Source organism: Protomyctophum bolini (assembly GCF_963924005.1).
Source record: "Protomyctophum bolini genome assembly, chromosome: 7".
Taxonomy (NCBI): domain Eukaryota; kingdom Metazoa; phylum Chordata; class Actinopteri; order Myctophiformes; family Myctophidae; genus Protomyctophum; species Protomyctophum bolini.
The window spans coordinates 30541976-30564723 of NC_137868.1; the positions used below are offsets into that span (position 1 = coordinate 30541976).

The following is a 22748-nucleotide window of genomic DNA, read 5'->3' on the forward strand; positions in this document are numbered from 1 at the left end:
GATGGCAGACAGAAAGGAAGGGGGGAAAACACAAATGAAAGTGTGCTATGGAACGCAAATAGTGATGTAAATTAATTGCTCCCAAAAGTGGTGGAACTTTCATTCGTGAAAGCACTTTTTTTTCCTTGTTTTTTGCTGCTGTTGCTCTGTCTACATTGTGTTTCATTTATAAGTTGGTATGTAAAGCCTCATTTATAATCTGCAGTACAATGGCGTTACTTGCTGAAAATAACAGATTTTCAAGCATACAAAATCATCAGTGTTTTTTTGAGACAACCCGTATTTTGAAGGCCCACGGGTCCCTTTTTTCCATCGCCTAGCAACCTAGAACGATTCATACGTTTGGCGCAGAGCGCAATCTATCGTAAACCACTGAAAAGACCATTGAACGTCTATAGACGTCTTTGGCAGTGAAAAGTTGGATTTGATAGGACGCCTAGACGTTTTTTGGCAGTCAATGAGTGTTAGGTTGGCGTCACTGACAGGTGCTTTTTGGCTAATGGTGCAGGGCCATTCTGGTCAGGTGACAGCCAGTCCAGCCAATACAATTGTCTATGATCACGCAAGATAAAGAGGGCTCTCTCCCATAAGCGAGCCATTGTAGTGAAATACTATGAAACTTTCCAAGGTTTTAAAGAAAAGTAGAAGATCGGTCATTGGTTATTCCACTTGAACGTCTCCAGCTGGACGTCTCCAGGGAGTGGGGGAGAGAGTGGCCAATCAAATCGCACCAAAAACACGGTCCCTCTGACCGTTCAGCCGACTGAGTAGTAGTGAATTTTTTTCAGACTGGCTAGTGTTAAAAGATTTATAGAAGTTTTAAATATGGCCTATTTTGGCCATAGTACATTATGCCGGTCACGGTCATTGCCATTTCTGTGTATATTTGCCATATCTGCCCTGTGTAGTCTTTGTTTACAAAGTCTAAAAGTCAAACAAATGTAATTGTCTCCACCAGGCTGAAGGCATTGGGAGAGTTGTTTGCACTCCGTCCGTGTGTCCCTCCGTCTGTTACCAGCGAATCTCCGGCATCGTTAAAACCCGGTCGATGCCAAATTTTGCACACACACTCCCAGGATGTGTGCGTTTTCCAGAACGGCCTGTTATAGTGCCACCAGGAGGCCGACTTTTGTAAAACACATTTTTTTATATTATCCTGCAAATCGTTACACACTATCTTTATAGTATATGTTCAAGACGGATCTGTCCGATATTTCAGATTACATCCTAATTGGCTAACATTGGCTTTCAAAGTTTGCAGGATTGGCCCGTTTAGAAAAAAAGCCTCAAATCATGAACGCAGTGCAATTTACGTGAAATATTTCACATTCCTACTAGGCTGAGGAATATATACCACCCTTTTCACATTGGCCTGTTATAGCGCCACCAACAGGTGGATTTTTGCAAAACACATTTTTGGAACAAAATGCCTCAAATCATGAAAGAAGCGTGTAATTTACGTGAAATCTTTCACCGACTTATATCCCACCCTTTTCACATTTGCCTGTTATAGCGCCACCAACAGGTGGATTTTTTTTAACAAAATGCCTCAAATCATCCAATTGCCATCCAAGGCGTAAGAAGAAATGGCACCCTTTTCACATTGGCCTATTATAGCGACACCAGGAGGCCACAACCTGACCTGCCCTGGTGGAGACTTTATCTAGTTTGTGTTCATATGTTCCATATCAAAAACACAATTATTTGTATGACAAAAAATGTATGATCGTGACAGGCCTACGTAATGTACCAGTTCCATTGTGTTGACAAAATATTGCCATTTGCCAATGATGTCATCTTTTGTTTGTCCAATCTTTCTCCTTTTTGCCACAAAGCAATTGGACAATGGTTTCAAATCGGCAATGGCCTGAAAGGACATTTGCTGCCCTGGCAGTCGGCCCTGGCGCTCAATTAAGCATCCGCTCACTATAGTCTATTTGGGGGAATATTTGGCTTCAGATGGCAGCAACTAGCCAGAGCAGAGAGAGAGCGGAGTTATTGTTACACAGACCTGGCCTTATAGGTGGTCTTAAATAATGAATGGAGCATTTCTGATGAATAGTGATTCATGTTGACTGGTATAATTGCTTAGAGATGTGACTTTTTGGTCAGACTGCGCCTTAGTCCGATTCTGTTAGTCCGACTACGTGGCCGGTTAAGACCCCATGCCTTCCGTGTGTGGTTATGGTTAGGGCAGCGGTTCCCAAACCTTTTTGGCCATGCACCCCCTGTTACATCCCGACCTAGCTGACACCCCCCCCCCCCCCCCCCCACATGGACATGGAAAAATACAGAGACATATATTTCCTATTTATCCACATGTACATATATATAAACCTGAATATGGCATATATATGCAACATAGGCTATATTCTGCATATACTGGCATAATATGTTCATATATTTAAAATAAAACCATAGCACCACCATTAGCCTTTTCATGTCGCACACCCGCCTAGAAGGCACTTGCGCACCACAGTTTGGGAACCACTGGGTTAGGGTAATGACTCTGAGCAGTCGGGGACAATGACACATTACTGACTGAAAAGGCACCTTTGTATTGTTTTATTTTTTTGAATAATGTAAAAAAAACAGTATGAGTCACCCGAACCAAGGACGGGTGTTTTTGATTAAAGGCCCACTTCACCCCTTTTGCAACCAGCATCCTTTTTTTTTTTTTTTTTTTTACGCCCGGGGGTTTTATGTGTGCAATATTGTGTTTTAAGATATTTTAGTCATGGCGCCATGTTCATGACCAAAATCTGTCATGAAAATGTGGCCTCACTTGATTTCCTGGACTACAAGTCACACCTCCACGCAGCCTCCCCCGCTTTCCACAAGGAGGGGAAGTGCAGCAAAGCATTATGGTCATTGTAGGAATTCAGCAATCCAGTCAAACCCTAGTCAAAGACACAGACTTCATTATATTTCTGGCCATAGGGTGCAAATTTCAAATTGTGCTACCGTTATCTACTACAAATACTATTAACATTGAGTGACTGCAGTTTCTTCCAGCGGTGAAGTGTCCCGAATCTATCATGGTTAAAATGGAGTCTGATAAAATGTATATAAAATATCCAAATTCTGAATCAGGCAACTTAAAAACTGTAAAAAGCCTAAGTAGACAAATGACATATCCCTTGTCATACTTCCACTGCGAAATGTTCCTGTGGCGTTCCATAATTGTTCAGTCTTCAATATTCTAACGCTGCATGTGTGGATGCTAAAAGTTCCCATTGTTTACAGACAGAACTGGCTCTGCGGGCTCACTAACTAACCAATATGTGTTGTTGCCTGGCCGCACTGTTGCTGTGATGATGGCAAAGTGCCACCATACATGACTTTGTATTGTCAGTGTGCACTGGGAGTCTTTCACTCCTCCACTAGCCTCTATGCAACTATCTATATGTGTCAGCCCCCCGCCCCTTGCTCCCTCTCTAATTCCCTTTCTGCCTCCTTTTGCTGCGCTTAGCCCAGATAGGCCTCTTGTCTCGGGTCTTAATTTGACACGGTAATTGGATGACAAGGAACAGTTCACTGTCCCTTCCTCATGAGTCAGCATAGTTTTCAAGCTAGCGCCTCCCGCTTTGTCATCTACAGGCACTGTTAGCGGAGAGCCAATTGTCTGTGGCTCATTCAGTTTTTTGTCTTTCTGTCTCATTACCCGGGCGACACTGGCCAAGGACAGCCCAGACCACACACAGCACTACAGTAGAGTCAAAGGGCCTTTATTGAGGTTACTTGTCAATGGGAAGGAGGGTAGATGGGGAGCCAAATCAGCTTATCAATGGCTACAGTTTGTTTTGGTGACACATTTCTCTCTGTCTGTGAGACAATAGGAAATAGTCAACAGTGACGCCCCCAGAGAATTTTGGCATTATTTGAATGCTGACCTTTTTAGCCACATTAAAGGGGCCCACCATGAATTTAAAATGGATGTATTAAATAAATGTTGCCCTTTAATAAATACCTTTTTATACACACTGAAGCCTAAACAACCACTCAGATCATTCATTTTCATCTTCTCTCAGGATGCTATTCCAAGGCATTTTAGCTGCAATACTAAAAATGTCCACACCCCGCCCCCTGTCCTCCTCACCACTTATCCCCGTCCACCTCAGTCTCAGAGGAGGGGGGGCATTGAACGACAGGAGGAGGAGGTGGGGACTCGGACTGAAGTGAAACAAATTTGTTTAATTTTGGAAGTTGGGATAAGGGGCATTGGAGGTGTCTCTGTTTGTATAGAGACATGTTGACAAGTAAAATAACCTGCATTGATTGTTTTATGCTGCATTTCATTCGTACAGCACTACAGTAGTCTAAAAAAACAATTCACCTACTGATTTAGTGATTTTATAGCAGATATCTAAGGTGGTGGTGATCATGATGATAAAATAAAGTCTTGTTAAATTCGACAATTGTCTCAAACTGATATGTCTCATCACCCGTCACCGGGATCATCATCCCATTATGTAAGCCCTTTGCCTGGAGGTCGCAGTTAACTATGAAAACTTGCCTTTTTGACACTTAACCCACAATCCCCCTCACTCTGTGACGTCACCTAACTCAAATACCCGCCGCTCACCGTGATGTCACGTGACATGAGCCCAGGTGCCCAGGTCATTGTGATCTATTGGTCAAAGTTCATCCCATGCCAAAGCAACCGCACTCGCCCAGCAGTCTGACGTCACCCAGGTGGATGAGTCCACACGCCCATCTGCCCCAGCAGTCTGACGTCACCCAGGTGGATGAGTCCACACGCCCATCTGCCCCAGCAGTCTGACGTCACCCAGGCGGATGAGTCCACACGCCCATCTGCCCCAGCAGTCTGACGTCACCCAGGCGGATGAGTCCACACGCCCATCTGCCCCAGCAGTCTGACGTCACCCAGGCGGATGAGCCCACACACCCATCTGCCCCAGCAGTCTGACGTCACCCAGGCGGATGAGTCCACACGCCCATCTGCCCCAGCAGTCTGACGTCACCCAGGCGGATGAGCCCACACGCCCATCTGCCCCAGCAGTCTGACGTCACCCAGGCGGATGAGTCCACACGCCCATCTGCCCCAGCAGTCTGACGTCACCCAGGCGGATGCGTCCACACGCCCATCTGCCCCAGCAGTCTGACGTCACCCAGGTGGATGAGTCCACACACCCATCTGCCCCAGCAGTCTGACGTCACCCAGGCGGATGAGTCCACACGCCCATCTGCCCCAGCAGTCTGACGTCACCCAGGCGGATGCGTCCACACGCCCATCTGCCCCAGCAGTACGACCTCCACAATATCACGGAGGAGACTGCCAACGAGCGGTGCCGTCGTGTGGCCAGAACTAGAGTTCAAACTAGAGTTCATCATCACACCCTGTACACTCAAGATACGCTCCATATATAAAGGCGAGGTCACTTCTCGCCCTCAGGTGTCTTACTGGTATAGGCTATCATAATGTGTATATTTGTACGCTAATAGCCAATCGGCTGTCTCTCTTGAGCACCTGTGTGGAGTTATAGATTCTGACGTTAACAAGTGTTCAATAATTTAACTTCGCGTTTCTAACCAAATGGACACCGCCTCGGTTGACTTTAACATATAATTCCTGCTACCATATATCATTTGTGAGCAATGTTGAGCATTAAAATGAGCTTGTATGTCTCTGTAAAGGTCTTGTATGTCGTGAGATCCCTTTGCTGCATGTGGACATGCAGCTCGGGAGTTGGGAGGCCAATTTATTTTATTATCACCACCACCTTCGCTATAAAGCAGGCCAAACCAATCGACGTCCCTGTATAGTGTATAGCCTTCATTTTCTATTGAGTGATGTGCTTGGTGGAAACGATAGCGCCTGTCAAACACACCATATTTCTTTACTACCGTGTCACTCCCGACCAAGCTGAGGACAAAAAGTGATCAGCACAAACGTACACAGCGGAACGTCTCGTCGACCCACATAAATAAAGTCCATCCACTTGTTCTAATGTCCTCGTCCTTAGTTGGGATACTGTAGCCTAGATACTTGTAGAGTTCTTCAACAGCCTAAAACAGCAGACACTAAAAACAACGGTGGTCGATCCATGCATACCAATGACTTAAAGGGGGGAAGGACTATTAAAATTAGTTTGTGGCACATACGTCACTCAAGGGAAGAATTTGAGTGGGCTCATTCAGACACGCTCATTCAGAAAATCACAGATTTCTCAATGAATGTCTACATTGTGTGTGTGTGTGTGTCAAACTTGACCGAAAGTTGCACTATAGAGGTTATGCGCACGCATAAAGTGAGTTGCAAAGTGAGTTTAACGTCATTTAACATCGTTTAATGCAATCAGATTGTTTGGATATATGGGCTGTAAAAGGCCAGAAAGTAGTTTTTTGCCAGTCTGTAGGCATTCCGGCATAACTTCCGGGTATGATTATGATGTCGTCACACGCATACCCTCTATATGGTAAAAATAGTTAAAAATACAAATTATGCTAGTATTTTATTTTTAATGCGTGGCCCCCAGTGACTCCCACCAAATGCCCCGGAACTACTTAATATTCACCAAAACCAGATAAGACCAGAACTCACAATATGGGACTCAGGCCAGTATTTACTACAGTCCTAAAATCTGAACTAACCCTTTAATACTCCAAACATAACAACTGCATGCCATTTGGCAGATTACATCATTGTGCAATAAGGCAGTTTGTTATGAAATAACTATGTTGTGTGCTAGTGTTGAGATGGTTTTTTTTACCCATTTGATTCATGCTTTTAACATTATTGTATCGGTTGGATATCACATCTTGTTTTCTACTTTGTTTAATGAACTACTTTACGTGCTTCATAAGTCAGTGGTTTGTTTTTGTTGTGGTTTAAGCGAGCTCACTAAGAGATTCCAATCCATGACAATAAGGTATTGAATTAAGCAATATTACACAAGAGGGAGTGCTTTACCGTGATTACAGTGATGCGGTCAGGAACATGACGAAGTTGAGTTCCGCAAGCATCACTGAAGGCATCAGCTGTCAGAGGTCTCACCAATCACAAACCCGGTGCAGTCAGTGGGAGGAGTATATGCTTCGTCATACAACCGTGTCGTGTGGCCAAAAACTTGCAAATTGGCTATTTTGGTTAATTAACAATATAATCCATTTCTGAATGGGGTACTGTTTTTAGTTTTCCCTCCAGTCAGGCGCGCAGCTGTGCCACTTGTCTGATCAGGTGTGGACTGGAGTGATTTTATTAATGTGATTAGGCCCAGGGATAGGTGTTCCATCATGCTAGTTTAAGCACAGGTAAAGAGAGCATAATTGCAACCAAGCAGATTGCTTGGTCAGAACTAGCTGTTGATTGTATTGTGTTGAATGATGAACAGAGTTGAAAGTGTATGATAGCTCAGTATGTGCATTTGTACACGTCCAATTTTGTGTGTGTACGTGTTCGTGTGCGTGCTGCCTAAGGCTCTCAGTCTCTCTCTGGGGAATTACATCACAGAGCAGTTATCAAACCTGAGTCATCTGAGAGGACTCTGCTCCCATCTTCTCTAAATGAGCACACTGTTAAAAGCCCTGAAAAACATCAAGAGAATGGCTTTTCTTTCTTTCTTTCTTTCTTTCTTGCTCTCTCGCTCTCCCTCGCAATTACCTTTCATTCTGTTTTCTTTCTGTCTTGCCTCTCGTCTCTCTGTCGTTACCCTCTCTCATTTCAGTGTTTCCCTTTCTATTTCATCCCGTCCTTCAGCTCTCTCTCTCTCTCACTCTCTCTCACTCTCTCTCTCTCTCTCTCTCTCTCTCTCACACACACACACACACACACACACACACACTCACACACTCTCGCACACGCACACACACACACACACACACACTCCACAACGCTACCCCCTTCCCGCCTTCTCTCTTTTCTTTAATGTCCCCGTTTAAGAACATGGAGAACTGGAGTAGGTCACTTGAAACACATTACTCTGCAGTCATTTCTGTCCGGTCGACAGACGGCTTTCTCGTTCTTTCCACTCAGTCGGGGTCGCCTCATCATGGCAAACCACTCCTAAACATTCTGCTCAGAACTACCAGCAATTTGCCAGAACCTGGAACCTGGAAAATAACTATACTTATAAATCCCAGCATCCGTATTCTGTGGGAAACATTTGCAGGAAATAGCTGATCTGCAAGCTCAGAATGTGGCTGATCCCTGTCAAGTGTTTTTAGTGTTTTTTACCAGCTGCTAAGCTGGTCATAGAATGCCTATGAGACTTAGACGACCAGACCGACACCGGTAGTCCTACTGATGAGTGTGTTGTCAAGTCCGCTTATTTCCAGCCAAACTTTAATTATTTTTTTCCTCACAGTTGCTTGACTGGTTTTTGGAGGTTGGTTAGCTTATTTCTGTCACGACAGTTGGCAACACTGGCAACCATAATGACGAGTACTTCTGATTGCTGATTGGCTGCCTTGTCTCCAGCAACAACCTATACTATAACATCCCATAGTCTGCACGCCGTGAAGAAGAGTCTTAACATAATACTAGCCATGTGGAAATTGAACGGCAGCAACTAGGAATGTGGAAAATAAACCACACGCATCAACTTGAACGGCATGACTACACGCATCACAGACTACCCCCGTGCCGACCTCCGCGGGGACCCCCCTTATCCGGACCTACACCCAGACTATCGCGGACCCCCGCGCCGACCTCCGTGGGGACCACCGCGTCGACCTCCGCGGGGGTCCACAGTATTCTGCGTGGGGAATTTGGGGGGTCCCCGTGGAGGTCGGCGAGGGTACAAGCAAATGGACCCATAATAGTCCATTTGTACAGTCTCAGAGTTTATTGTTATAAAAGGGTCCTTTGGTTCCAATTGTAGTAGGCTAAGGCTACACTAGAGTCACCTGGACACATCCTGTTGTTGTTTTCACACACATTACACAGATATTTACATTTCATAGCACAATTCTGGAGATGTACTGCAGCAGCTGGTTATTAATTCATATTGTATGAATTCCTTATTTATTTATTTTTTATTTTTTTTACTTTCCCATATCCCACCAAACCAATGAAATTCTTTATCAAAGACCTTTATAATAATTAAATCACAAGGTTGATCACAATTTCCTCAACTTCACGATGACCTTGTATGGGAGCAGGAAGCCTGTCATGTTTCCCGGGGATTTCCCTTTGGCTGTGTCACCATGACACGTGTGTGTGTGTGTGTGTGTGTGTGTGTGTGTGTGTGTGTGTGTGTGTGTGTGTGTGTGTGTGTGTGTGTGTGTGTGTGTGTGTGTGTGTGTGTGAGGGGGTGGGAGAGACAGCTGTGCAGGCTAGATACTGTGTAGTTAACAGTAGGAATCATTCATAGTGCACATACTACTGGAGTGTGTCACCAGACAGTTTCTGACTCCTCCTTCCCACATTGTATAATTCTGAGTGTGAGTTACTTACAAATGGATAAATCAACACTGAGGATTTTACTGTGTACTTTGTTTGACCCTCATTTTCCACCTCTGTCACTCATTTTCCCCACACATAATTATGCACACTTGTGGGTCAGTGCATGTCCACACACACACACACACAGCAAAGTTGGTATCATATGCCGAGAACACACACACGCACGCACGCACGCACACACACTTTTTCTTGCCTAACAGGCACACAATTACTCTTCCTCCTTCTCATATCTCTTATTAATCTCTTTCAACTCCCCACCCCATGCTGTCGTCTTCTCTCACCCCTCCCCCGTAGCAGACTCCCACACTGTTTCCTTCTAGAATAAAATGAGATGTCTCTCTACTTTTACCACTGTTTCGTTTTCCTCCTCCCTTCTTCTCTGGAACTCGGCTTATTCCAGGATTGCACCTTGCTCGTGTGCGTGCCTCCCCCTCCTCTCGCCCAGGTCTGTTTGCACAGTGCGCGCCGCTCTGTCCATTCAGAGGTAAAAGTGAAAGAAACTAAATGAAAGAAAAGAAACTCCTCCAAGGACACAACACAAGACAGCTTCTCCCAGACGGGGTGTGTCAGGGCTATTGTCTGTCCAGTGCCGTATTAAATATCAGAGTTAAAAAGAAGTGTGTTTGTGGGGGGCGTGTGTATGCATGCGTTTGTTGGTGGCGGGTAAATATCGTAGCTGTCGGGTGTTAACCTTATATGTCCAAAACAGTTTTTTTTTTTTGTAATCTATAGCTATTTTCACTACTTTTGTATGATGATGCAGGGCATTAATTTAAAATTAAAAAAATGTAAATATGGAGATACAAGGTTGCTGCCCGACAGCGACGATATGCTGAATTTTCCGTGTTTTTAGTTTCCTTTGGAGGAAGCATATATTGCACGAAGCAGGATGGCAGGGTGGGGGTTGAAGTGCTTCAGGTTGGTTTCATTTTGTTTATTATGAGAATTGTTACTGCTGCCAGAGGATGAGATCTGAGCTCAGAGAGAGAGAGAGAGAAAGAGAGAGATTGAAACAAGCCCTCACTTGAAACCTGAACATTTCAGAGGTTAGAAAAGTGGCAAAGTGTCAGAGGAACCTTTTCTTTCACTCTAATTTGTTTAAGCTTTTCTTCTTCTTCTTCTTTTTCTTCTGGCTTCTGCTTCTCCTCTTCCTCACTGCCCCACACCCTTCTCAAATGAACCCAGAAACAATCTGAAGCACAGAGCTTCCAAGAGCTCCGAAAAAACTTGGCTGTGTCTGTGCATGACTGTGCGTCTGTGTGTGTGCGTGTTTGCGCATGTGCATGAGCGTGCGCACGTGTGTGTGTGTGTGTGTGCCTGTGCGCCTGTGTGTGTGTGTGTGAGCCTGTGTGTGTGCCTGTGTGTGTCTCTGTGTGTCTGTGTGCCTGGGTCTGTGTGGGAATGATTACATCAGCCTGCTGCAGCCTTATGATTGGTTGGTGAGCGTGTGGTTTGATTCAGTGTGCCTTGGAGTCCGTGGCTGAGGCTGTAACCCATTGTGAGCGAGACAGGCAGAGAGAGAGGGGGAGAGAGAGGGAGGGAAAGATAGTTGTCAGACACAACCGGCACAGAGAGCTCTGTACTGTACCTACTGCCATCTGATCGCTCATTGTCTCTCTGTGGCTGTCCTGTGGTCTGTACACACAGTTTTAGGCTGTATCACAGAGCTTTCTGACAATGTTTTGGGGATTCCATTAGGCTGAAAGAGTAGACTCTTGGTTATGTGACAGGTAGCACGACTGTCAGCTGTCTACATCTCACGGGAATTGGATTTTATTTTAGTTTTGTTTTAGTTTTTCTTCAAAAGAAGAGAGTGGAACAGGGATTTGTGGCTGGGTGACTGTGGGAGAGTGTGTGAGTGCGTTGGGGAGGTAGGCTCACTCCAACAAAAATGCCTTCGTGTTCCCCGGACTGCTGCCTACTGCAGGCCGTGGAGGTAAGACTGCTCTCATTCTCTATCGCTATCTACTTCTCTATCGCTTTCTTTTGTCTTTCATGTCCAAGTTCATATCTGTCGTCATTGTTACATTTTGGATAATTTCTCTTCTGAAGGTCAAAGGGAATTTGTCTATTTCAAGATGTAAGAGAGAGGGTGAGCACAAAAAAGGACCTGAATATGGGACAAGAAGTTAACCTTGCTTCTTGTGTTCTTGTGACCATGGTGGATGCGTTCACAGTTCTAGACTGGGATACTGTTCAACTGGCAGTGTAACATACTCAGGTAGGCTAGATCTGTGTGTAGGTTCACTACCAGGGGTTCCTGCATAGCTAGTAGGTAGGTACGTTGACCAGATCTGTGTGTAGGTTCACTCCTGCATAGCTAGTAGGTAGGTACGTTGACCAGATCAGTGTGTAGGTTCACTCCTGCATAGCTAGTAGGTAGGTACGTTGACCAGATCTGTGTGTAGGTTCACTCCTGCATAGCTAGTAGGTAGGTACGTTGACCAGATCAGTGTGTAGGTTCACTCCTGCATAGCTAGTAGGTAGGTACGTTGACCAGATCTGTGTGTAGGTTCACTCCTGCATAGCTAGTAGGTAGGTACGTTGACCAGATCAGTGTGTAGGTTCACTCCTGCATAGCTAGTAGGTAGGTACGTTGACCAGATCTGTGTGTAGGTTCACTCCTGCATAGCTAGTAGGTAGGTACGTTGACCAGATCAGTGTGTAGGTTCACTCCTGCATAGCTAGTAGGTAGGTACGTTGACCAGATCTGTGTGTAGGTTCACTACCAGGGGCTCCTGCATAGCTAGTAGGTAGGTACGTTGACCAGATCAGTGTGTAGGTTCACTCCTGCATAGCTAGTAGGTAGGTACGTTGACCAGATCTGTGTGTAGGTTCACTACCAGGGGCTCCTGCATAGCTAGTAGGTAGGTACGTTGACCAGATCAGTGTGTAGGTTCACTCCTGCATAGCTAGTAGGTAGGTACGTTGACCAGATCTGTGTGTAGGTTCACTCCTGCATAGCTAGTAGGTAGGTACGTTGACCAGATCAGTGTGTAGGTTCACTCCTGCATAGCTAGTAGGTAGGTACGTTGACCAGATCTGTGTGTAGGTTCACTCCTGCATAGCTAGTAGGTAGGTACGTTGACCAGATCAGTGTGTAGGTTCACTCCTGCATAGCTAGTAGGTAGGTACGTTGACCAGATCTGTGTGTAGGTTCACTACCAGGGGCTCCTGCATAGCTAGTAAGTAGGTACAGTATGTTGACCAGATCTGTGTGTAGGTTCACTCCTGCATAGCTAGTAAGTAGGAACGTTGACCAACCTGCTCTAGATTCTTATGCAGACCATTCCTTGTATACTGCACATCTGGTGTAAGTTATTTGCTCTGGCACAGCCACATTGCGAGGACTAGTTGATTGGCTGGTGATTTGTCAATCTATTGAGACTTTAGTATGTTTGGCCCAAACCATAACCGCACAGCGATCAACATTATATAGATAGAAATAACTCTTTCCTGGGTCATCCTGTTGAAGGGGCGTATAATATCACTGAGGACTCAACAGTTAGCTATCCTGAATACTTCATAGTTTTGTGTGTGTGTGTGTGTGTGTGTGTGTGTGTGTGTGTGTGTGTGTGTGTGTGTGTGTGTGTGTGTGTGTGTGTGTGTGTGTGTGTGTGTGTGTGTGTGTGTGTGTGTGTGTGTGTGTGTGTGTGTGTGTGTCTACGTATCCTCATGTATGCATCTACAGTAGAGGGATAATGGAAACAGGTGGTCTGCAGGGTCTACTACAACTCCATTATCTGTGGGTTTTTTCATACATTTTTATATTGAGCTTTAATTGGAAGTGTGGTGATTAGGTCCCCCATAAGCCATGTATACAGATGTTCACATCAGGAGATGCTTGTAACACAGTATATTTCTTAAGCTATATGTTGCACTTAAAACTCCTTAAACTCCTTGTCTGTGATTTCTAACACCACAATTGCTACATTGTGTTGAATGTATGTTCTTTTCTATTGTGTGCTATAATTACAGGCCTGTCTATGCTGTAGTATATATGGGTTGCTATATGATAAATGCCATGCTAGCCTTTGAAGATAATTGCTGACTATACCCACCCATTGGGCTGTGTTTTGGAAAATGCTATATCTTAAATGATTTCTTTCACAGTTTGGCTGTCGGGTTCCACTGTACTGTAAGTCCATCTTTAAAGGACTTTTTCTTTCCCCCTATCCTTTCCGATCGATACGGTCTCGTAATCTCGCTGTCTCCCTTTCTTTCCTCAAATGATGAGTCACTTTTATCCATTATCCACGCTTAAAATGAGCATCTTTTTCATCTGTGCACAGATTGTGAAGATCTTCAGTGAAGACGGCATGGGTAAAGTGGTGGAGATCCCAGCAGACATGACTGTCAGGGACCTGTGCCAGCTCCTAGTCTATAAAAGCCATTGTGTGGACGACAACAGTTGGACACTTGTTGAGCACCACCCGCTGCTAGGGTTAGGTAAGTGGCAAATACCCACGCAACACTTTGAGAGAGTTCAAATGTAACCCAATACCCAATACATTACACTCTCAGAGTTACAAATGGATGAATTGACACCAAAGATTCTACTGTGTATACCCAAAAGGAGAAACGCAAAAAAAGAACACATACATGCACAGAAACACATACATGTACTGTACATGTACCCACACTCGTATATACAAACACGCATGCTTACTTACAGTACGTGCATGCTATTGTTAAGGTGTCTGCGGATGGATGGGCTGAGACATTCAAGACACATGCCATCAAGGCATTCCCACTTGCTTTGACAAATAATAGGGGCAAATGTCACAGAGGCATGTTGTCATCAAGTATTTGGGCATGTACATTATGCATACACATTATGGAAAGTACATAATATTCACATATAGTACGCGTAAACGCTTAAGCATCCTGATCAAGCAAATCACAATGATTTTGGCTTAGGAGTAATATGCTTGAAAATAGAGGCAGAGCAAATGTGCTGTATATGTGTGTCATTATTATATCCTGTACTGTACTTGTGTGTGTGTGTGTGTGTGTGTGAGTGAGTGTGAGTGTGAGTGTGAGTGTGTGTGTGAAATGACAATTCTTGCAGAATACAGAGCATACATGCTTTTCTTTGTAGCAGAGAAAGCTTGTTCTTCAGACCGGTGACTTTATTGATCTGCTATCTTAACCGGTGCATGAACGAACAGACAGTGATCAGTGGAATATGAGCACTGATTAACCACTTTAACATTGGCGTCCGATTTTGGGACATTTGGTCATTGTAGGTGAAAAAAGACAAATATAATCATTTGTTAGCTTGTAGATTGGCAATATAGAAAAGGATAAGTGTTCCTGCTTTTATTTGACACAAAAGGAGGTATGCTTAATTTGTGAGACCACTATACCAAACAATAAGTTAGATAGGGAGGGAAATAATGACGGTCAATGTGGGTGTGATAATGAAATGGGAAGGCAGCGTAAAGGAACAGATGAAGATGAAGTCAGGGGACAGAAAGTAACACGAGGGAGATGGAGGATGAGACGGATTGAAAGCTGTAACAGAATCTCTGCTGACCTCTAGTCTCCTCGGTATCACAGAAGGTGTAATGTTATTGATCCGCTAGTGTAATTGACACGTCAGAGAGAGGGGAGAAGGTGATGGAGATGATTGATGAAAATTTTAAAAGGCTATCTGTTATGTTAGAGGCTCTTTGTTCAGCAGCGGCCAGCGCCACTGACATCACCTTCCCCAAAATAGAAGCTCTCATTGCAGCATAAAGACAATGCCCAGTCCAGACCTGGAGCTTGTAATAGGTCTAATGTGATGCAAAAGTGTTAGAATGGCTGTGAGTGGATGTGGAGAAGGCGAATAGTATTCTGTTCTGTCCAGTGTCCAGAGCATTCCATTTGGTTAGAATGGTTTTAAATGGTGCAACTGCCAATTACTTTGAATGAAGCAGAATCACAATTCTATTTGAATTGAGCCAAACACTTTTTGTAAGAATCTAGTATGTTCAATTGAGTATGACGTCCTTATTGCAGCATTTTGTCTGAATTGGCAGGGTATTGTTTCAGATACAGCATTATAGACTCTAGTATAGTAATATAATACAAAATAAGTAAAACAAAACCAATGCTATAATATCTTGAAAATGTCTTTACACACAATGTACCAGTGGATTTGGAGCGGTCGCGTGGCAATCGAAAGATTCCTGGTTCAATTTCTGGCTCCGGTTGGCTTTGTTTCAAATTGTTGTTGAGCAAGACAATTAACCGCTAACTGCTTCCGATGGATGAGCAGGTTGGTAACTTGCACGGTTTCCTTTGCCATCAGTGTGTGCATACAATGCATAATAATAATAATAATAATATCTGAGATTTATATAGCGCTCAACTTAGATGCTTTATATGTGTGTGGGCCAGGGGAGAGAACAAAAGAAAATAACAACTTTATTAGGAAATAGATAAAGGAGTAAAAGATAAGAATTAAAAACAATAAAACACTAAAAGTTGAAATCAAAGTCAACTTGGCAATGCTATTATGAACAGGTGGGTTTTCAGGTCGGTTTTGAAGGTAGGGAGGCAGTAAAGTGCTTTGGGGAAAGTTATATAAATGCACCATTTACAATGTGGCACTGAAATAATAAAAATGGCAGCGTTCCATTCAAGAGAGATTATAGTTTAAAAAAAGAAGATAATAATTGGCTCTTTTTTATATAAGAGAGTGCCTTGGATTTCTATCAGGGTGACTTCGTATTAAACTTGGCAGTATAACAGGAGGTTTGGAAAACTGTGGCTAGCTGAACTTTAGAAAACTCAACCTCCCCCTTAGGAGAGTGCGATTATAAAGCACTTATGGAAGACAAGTTGGGTCTGTGCTCATGTCTGTACATTTTAACAGATGTGGGAGAGAAGGGGGCGTTGCTTAGTGGCTTTTCATAGAAACATGTCCAGTGGTACTGTAAAACACAAAAAGTGTGAAATGGGGAAAAAATTGAAAAACCAGTTTTTTCTACCTACTGTATAAAGTACACTAGGTTTCATTCGACCTTGATATCCGGAGGAAACCTTGTATGTCCATAACTGGTATTTTTTTCAGGAAATTTCTCTTAATGTACTTATTATTAAGCTCTTGTCACAAACTCTTTTCATGTGAGCTTGTAAAGCTGCTATTTTTGAAACTTTTGCGTGACACTGGCATACCAGGAAGTTTAAAATTAATTCATGAAAAACATAAAAGCATGAAATATTGAGATGCAAGGTTCCTACCTGACAGCAACGATATGCCTTTGAAAGAATGTTCACTGTTAAATGGTAAATGGTGCATTTATATATTGTCTTTATCCAAAGCGCTTTACATAGATTGTGCATTACATTCATACACTGATAGCAACGGAAACCATGCAAGGCACCAACCAGCACATCAGGAGCAATTAGGGGTTCAGAGTCTTGCTCAAGGACACTTGGACACTAACTCTGGGGGAGCCCGGGTTCGAACTGGCAACCTTGCGGTTACCATACAGCCACTCTACCCCTGAGCCACCGCCCACTGCCGCCCCCTGTTGTTAAGAATTATTTTGCTAAACCCACAAAGGAGTCCTGATGTGGTCAGATGTAGTTTCAACTTGTGGGAACTTGTAGGAAAGTAAAACGCACTTCTCAATGGACGGCTCCCAAATCACTTAGCTAATATTTCATCATCCGTCATGATCTGATTACATTTCTCATCGCCTTTGCCAACATGATGCTGCCAAGTGCAGTTGGACCCATTCACTGTCAATGACATCATTTTTGGCTGAGAGCAACTCCGTTATAATATGGCTATAATTGTTGTGGCACACCTGCGCTCAAATGGCATCTGCTGGTCTCGGATAATTTCTTTTTATGTTTACTTTACAAGTCTCTATTTGCTCGTGTGTGTGTGTGTGTGTGTGTGTGTGTGTGTGTGTGTGTGTGTGTGTGTGTGTGTGTGTGTGTGTGTGTGTGTGTGTGTGTGTGTGTGCGCGCTTGCGTAAGTAAGAACAGGCATTTGCATGTCTATGTTTACATATCTGTTTACTTTGAAACACATGCTTGCTTGCTTGGTAGAATGTGTGCTTACAGTATGAGCCTGGTGTGTGTGCTTGATATGTGCATGGATATGGTGCAAAAAAATTGCATTAGCTGAATGATGTATATTTTGTACATGTGGGTGGATGGATGTCCAGAATAGAAGATTCAGAGAAACCAGAACAACACCGTGTTTGAATAAAGAAGCCTATTGCCATTGATAGCTGCCTGCTCTCAGCATTGCCTTTGAATGGGGTGAGATCGCTGTTTGAGATAAGTGACATTGACCCCATTTTTGTCAGCCGGCGGAAGGTTAACGAGACCATGGGACAGTTAGCCGGTGATGCCAGGGTGAGTCATGGTCACGCATGACAATGAATCATCTGAGAGAGGCGACGGGATGAAAGAGAGAGACAGAGAGAGAAAACTGGGAGTCGTGACAATGATAGGATTGATTTATACTTTGTTTTCCGGGTCTTGCGCAGCGAAACTAGCTGATCTACAAGATCACAATGTGTCACATTGCGACGGGGTGTGAGCGTGTTGATCGGTTATATTTGTTGCGGAGATTGGTGCACAACAAAGTATAAATCAGACAGATGAAGTTGAGATAATGAGGTGAGATATAGCACTTTAATGTCAGCTTTATCTGAAGTTTATATTGCATCTCAAGCTGCTCGCTCTCACGTCAGAATAAAAAGCAGTATCAGCCCACACAAGACGTGCAGATAATTACAAAATGCACATCTGATTTAGAGAGACGACTCTCACCAAAGATGACTAGAATTACACTTTGTGCGTCACAAAGAATACCAATCATCCATCAGTCCATAACGGTATGTAGATGCCTGTTGAGTCATTTTTTCTTTGATTCTCAAAGACTGAAACCTTTTTAATGGAGTCTGCTTGAATGTACTAAATCTACTAATGTCCACTGTAACAGACTCCATTTGATGTCCCTCTGCCATGTGTGGTGGCCAATGGTAGCTGGTGTGTTGAACACATTGCATTTAAGGTTAGATTTAATCTCATCTCTGACCTTCCTATTTCAGTGCACTTGTTGATTCTACAATGATATAGCTGAAATATCTACATTATTCAGTCACAATCTGTGGGATCTGTGGGAGTTTCAGCTTCACCCAGCTGATGGCTGGGTAGAACTGTCCTGCTCAGGGGCACTTCAACATGTATACTTGAGTGGGCTGGGAGGCAAACGAGTGACCTTCTGATTACCAGAGTTCTAGTCGCCTCATACTTATAACCCATTGTCTTACTGGTCCCATTCACTAACACTGCTCAGGGATGATATAACATTGCATAGTTTCTACTAGTAGCCCTGCCTGTGGAGATCTGGTTTCAAGTGAGTGCTAATGACTCATTTGCTTACAGTAGAATGTCAGGCTAGTTTCACTTTGAGCTTCAAACATACAGGATGTGAGTACTGGGGATGGGAATGTTTGTTATACATGTATATTGACACACGTCATAGTATGGCTGGGCAGTTAACTGAAAATATTTCAAAACTGACATTTAGAATCAATAACAGACTTAATATTCTTGATATAGCTCACATAGGTTAATAAAAAAACAATTCAAAGCATTTCTTTAATTTCTTATATTATCAACGAGTCGAATGAAACGAGTCCTTATGCACACCTACTGAGACAGGTGCATAGGAGCAGGCAATCAGTGCAACAATGAGAAAAAATATTTATTAGGCTACTGAGCTAGCCCAATAAGCTACTGTTAAGTGAAGTCAGTGTGCGCTTTGCGGGACAATTTTTCTCATATTTTTCAAATAAAAAACAGTAAACAGAACACAGCCACAAATGTAAAAAAATAGAGCTTGCAGATCTGCAAATATTGATACTTTGTGTGACTCTAGGATCAAGTAGGGCATTCATTTATGAAAAAACACAAAAGTTCCAATAGGTTTCTGCCCGACAGAGACGATATATTTTTTACTAATCGTTTGTTAATTGTAATCGTGATATTGATTTGAAGTCTTATCGCCCAGCCCTACGCCATAGTGTAAGATGTGCACCACTCATCAGACCCGTCTGAAGTTAGTGGTGCTGTTGGTACTGTACTGTACTGTACTTTGTAGTACTGTACTAGTGTACTGTAATTTGTAGTGCTGTACTTTACTTTGTAGTACTGTACTGTACTGTTCTTGGTAGTACTGTAGTACGTAGTACTGTACTTACACGGCACATTGTGAGCGTGTGTGTGTGTGTGTGTGTGTGTGTGTGTGTGTGTGTGTGTGTGTGTGTGTGTGTGTGTGTGTGTGTGCGCGCAACAGTTACACTTGTTGGTGAACAAAAGGTACTTCCGTGCTCAGACAGACATACATAAATACATATAGAGACAGACATACATAGATTACCTACAGACACACATTGCTGCATGTAGGAATGGTTAGCACCACTCAAAAAGTAGGGAGGAAAAGTCATTTATTTTCTCTCTCTCTCTCTCTCTCTCTCTCTCTCTCTCTCTCTCAGAGCGGTGTCTTGAAGACCATGAGCTGGTGGTTCAGGTCCAAGCCTTCATGAGCAGTGACAGCAGACTCCTCTTCAGAAAAAATTATGCCAAATATGAATTCTTCAAAAATCCCCTGGTATTTGCTTGATTGTTTTTATTCATTTTATTCATGTCTCTCACAAACTCATAATGTCACCTGCTTGTGTCCTTCTAATATGAATCGGCACTGTTGCGTTGCGTTTCTTGTCATGTCATAACGGGCAAACCTTCTGTGACAATAGGAGAATTTGGTGAAAGACTAAGTGAAGTGATTTACTGTTATAGGAGGGGAAAAGGAGGGGACCAAGTATATAGACCCCTGGGGGACCACGGCCAATGAATTACATAGGTTTTAAGTGGTTAAACTGTCTACAAGCAAAGCATTTTTATACAATTTGTTATACAGTTTGCTTTGATGGTGTTGGTGTGGTAAACCACATGAAAAAGTTGCATCTTGTTCCACCATCACAAGAACAGTATTTGTTTTACTTAGACATGTGTGTTTTCAATGAATCATTGAATCATATTATTCCTGCGACAGCAAAATTATAGGTTGTGTTTTATTGGGATTTAATTTCTTCAAAAGCAAATGGCAGATCCCGGCAGATCCCTTTTTACCCATTAAGACCAGAGGCCGATTCTTCAAATGCCTTCTGAATCAGTAGTTCTCGCACTTTCAAGATTTTTTTTAAATAGATGTACAAGATCACAGTGTGGCACAAGCTTGTATATCTGCTATATTTGAATAGCCAAAAGCTATAATCTAAAATGACACTCCCACGAGTCCCACATCATTCTCTGTTTTAATGGGTTAAATGTTGGGGAAGACATTTTGTACTGTGTAAAACTTCTGACAGTTTTATGTAGTGTCAGTTCGATCGAATGATGACTGGTCTTTAGAAGGAGGGGTTTAACAGTACAGCGAGGATATAATTTGCTTAAGGATGGAAAAAAAAGGAATGTTCCTTGTCAAAATGTCTCTATGTCTATGTTCATTTTCTTTATTGTTGTGAAATATTGCACTTTAGTGTCTTCATAACTGTGCATGCTTCTTTTGTCAGTGAGTTATTGCAGATATCGTTATGCTCTTTCTTTCCATCTGTCATTCTCTCCCTCTCTCTTCCTCCCTCCCTCTCTTTCTTGCGCACATTCTCGCTGTCTCTCTCACCAGACATTTTTCCCGGAGCACATGGTTGCATGGTGCCAAGAAACCAATGGTACGATACCACCACCTCAGCTCCTACAGGTACACAGAGAACCCACATGCAGCATGTGAGCATGCACAACTTGCACACCTAAGCACGCTTTTGCACCCACCTACATCACTTATACAGTCATTCCACCTCATGCTAATTCACACGTCATCGCATGATCGTGTCGCTGTCAGAATTTCGGTTATTTCCAGTGAGCCACACGGTCAAACAAGTATAAATTAGGCCTGGAAGCGAGCATGCGGCACATTGTCTATCATCACGCTAACATACTTCACTTTTGACCCTTAGACGACAGTGTGTCTCGTCAGGCCTGGAGTAATAACTACCGTTGATCCTCTGTTGACACATAACTGTCTCGGCGCACGCACCGCAGGCCTGACTTGTATGACAAGTGGAATTAAGCAATCACAAACGGAACATACAGTGCCCTACCTGTCTACTGTATGTTAGCACAGTGCAAATTCATACATGTGTGTCACGCTAACGTCTCGCCTCGTACACTGCCTTGGGGCTTGCAGAGATCGTGCAAGAGATATGAAAAATTAAGTCTGGGAGGCAATCAGACAAGGTGTGTGTGTGTGTGTGTGTGTGTGTGTGTGTGTGTGTGTGTGTGTGTGTGTGTGTGTGTGTGTGTGTGTGTGTGTGTGTGTGTGTGTGTGTGTGTGTGTGTGTGTGTGTGTGTGTGTGTGTGTGTGTGTGTGTGTGTGTGTGTGTGTGTGTGTGTGTGTGTGTGTGTGTGTGTGGAAAGGATTCATGGGATTTTTAAGAGCTTGAGAGGTTTACACACAGTGTCTTTCTGTCGCATCATGTACATGGAGCTGTCAGAGTGAAAAAGTATCTGAGCGGTGCTGTGTGTGGGGGGGGGCTGACTGATCAGTGTGAATGGCAGGGTCAATAGGAACTTGGCTGACGGCTCAAAAGAGCTGCAGCGGTCAATAGGTCTTACCTACAAAAACACACACACACACACACACACACACACACACACACACACTCAGTCACTATTGGGAGTGCTTGGCACCGCTCAAAAATACAATGGCCACTCCAATTAATTTCCATGGTTTGACATGACAGTCTTGTTTGATGGGGGGAAGGGGGGTACACAGCCATCAAACAAACAAGACTGTCTTGTCACGGACAAGACACCAGACAGGCACAAGACAGGTGTCTTGAATGTGTGAATGCAGCCTGATGAACTCTCTGTGGATGCAAAATGACAAGTTATAATACCTTGACAAACAGGTCTTGCATATCTGCATCTGACAAGAAAATGGGGGACTGCGGTGATGCAATGGAAATTAACACTAAGATGTGTGACATTTCCCGAAATATAACCACATGAACCCTGCCATATGCGGTGAATATTCGACAAAAATAGCAAATCAGCACTCCGTCTGTCTGATTAGTAAGTGGTTAAAGATGGTTTCAGTTTCTTAGTGAGCTGTTTTTGTGACACATGAAACCCATATGCTCCAAAAGTGGCCAAAAATGTCCCACCCTCCAACCATGTCACATGGGACATATTCAAGACGTTCAACTCCTGGGAATTGTGTTAATGCTCCCAGCACCATGAC

The 22748-nt window shown here is 43.5% G+C and overlaps 1 protein-coding gene across 5 annotated transcripts in view; it reads left to right on the forward strand.

Annotated features, from left to right (window-relative positions):
- grb10b (growth factor receptor-bound protein 10b) overlaps positions 1-22748 on the forward strand; it is a 103768-nt gene that overhangs the window by 69232 nt on the left and 11788 nt on the right. For all 5 annotated transcript variants that reach the window (XM_080768746.1, XM_080768748.1, XM_080768747.1 and 2 more), the window contains 3 exons: positions 13720-13876; positions 19942-20057; positions 21132-21206. In XM_080768746.1, coding sequence (XP_080624872.1) covers positions 13720-13876; positions 19942-20057; positions 21132-21206 — 348 coding nt within the window. The remainder of the gene's footprint in view (positions 1-13719; positions 13877-19941; positions 20058-21131; positions 21207-22748) is intronic.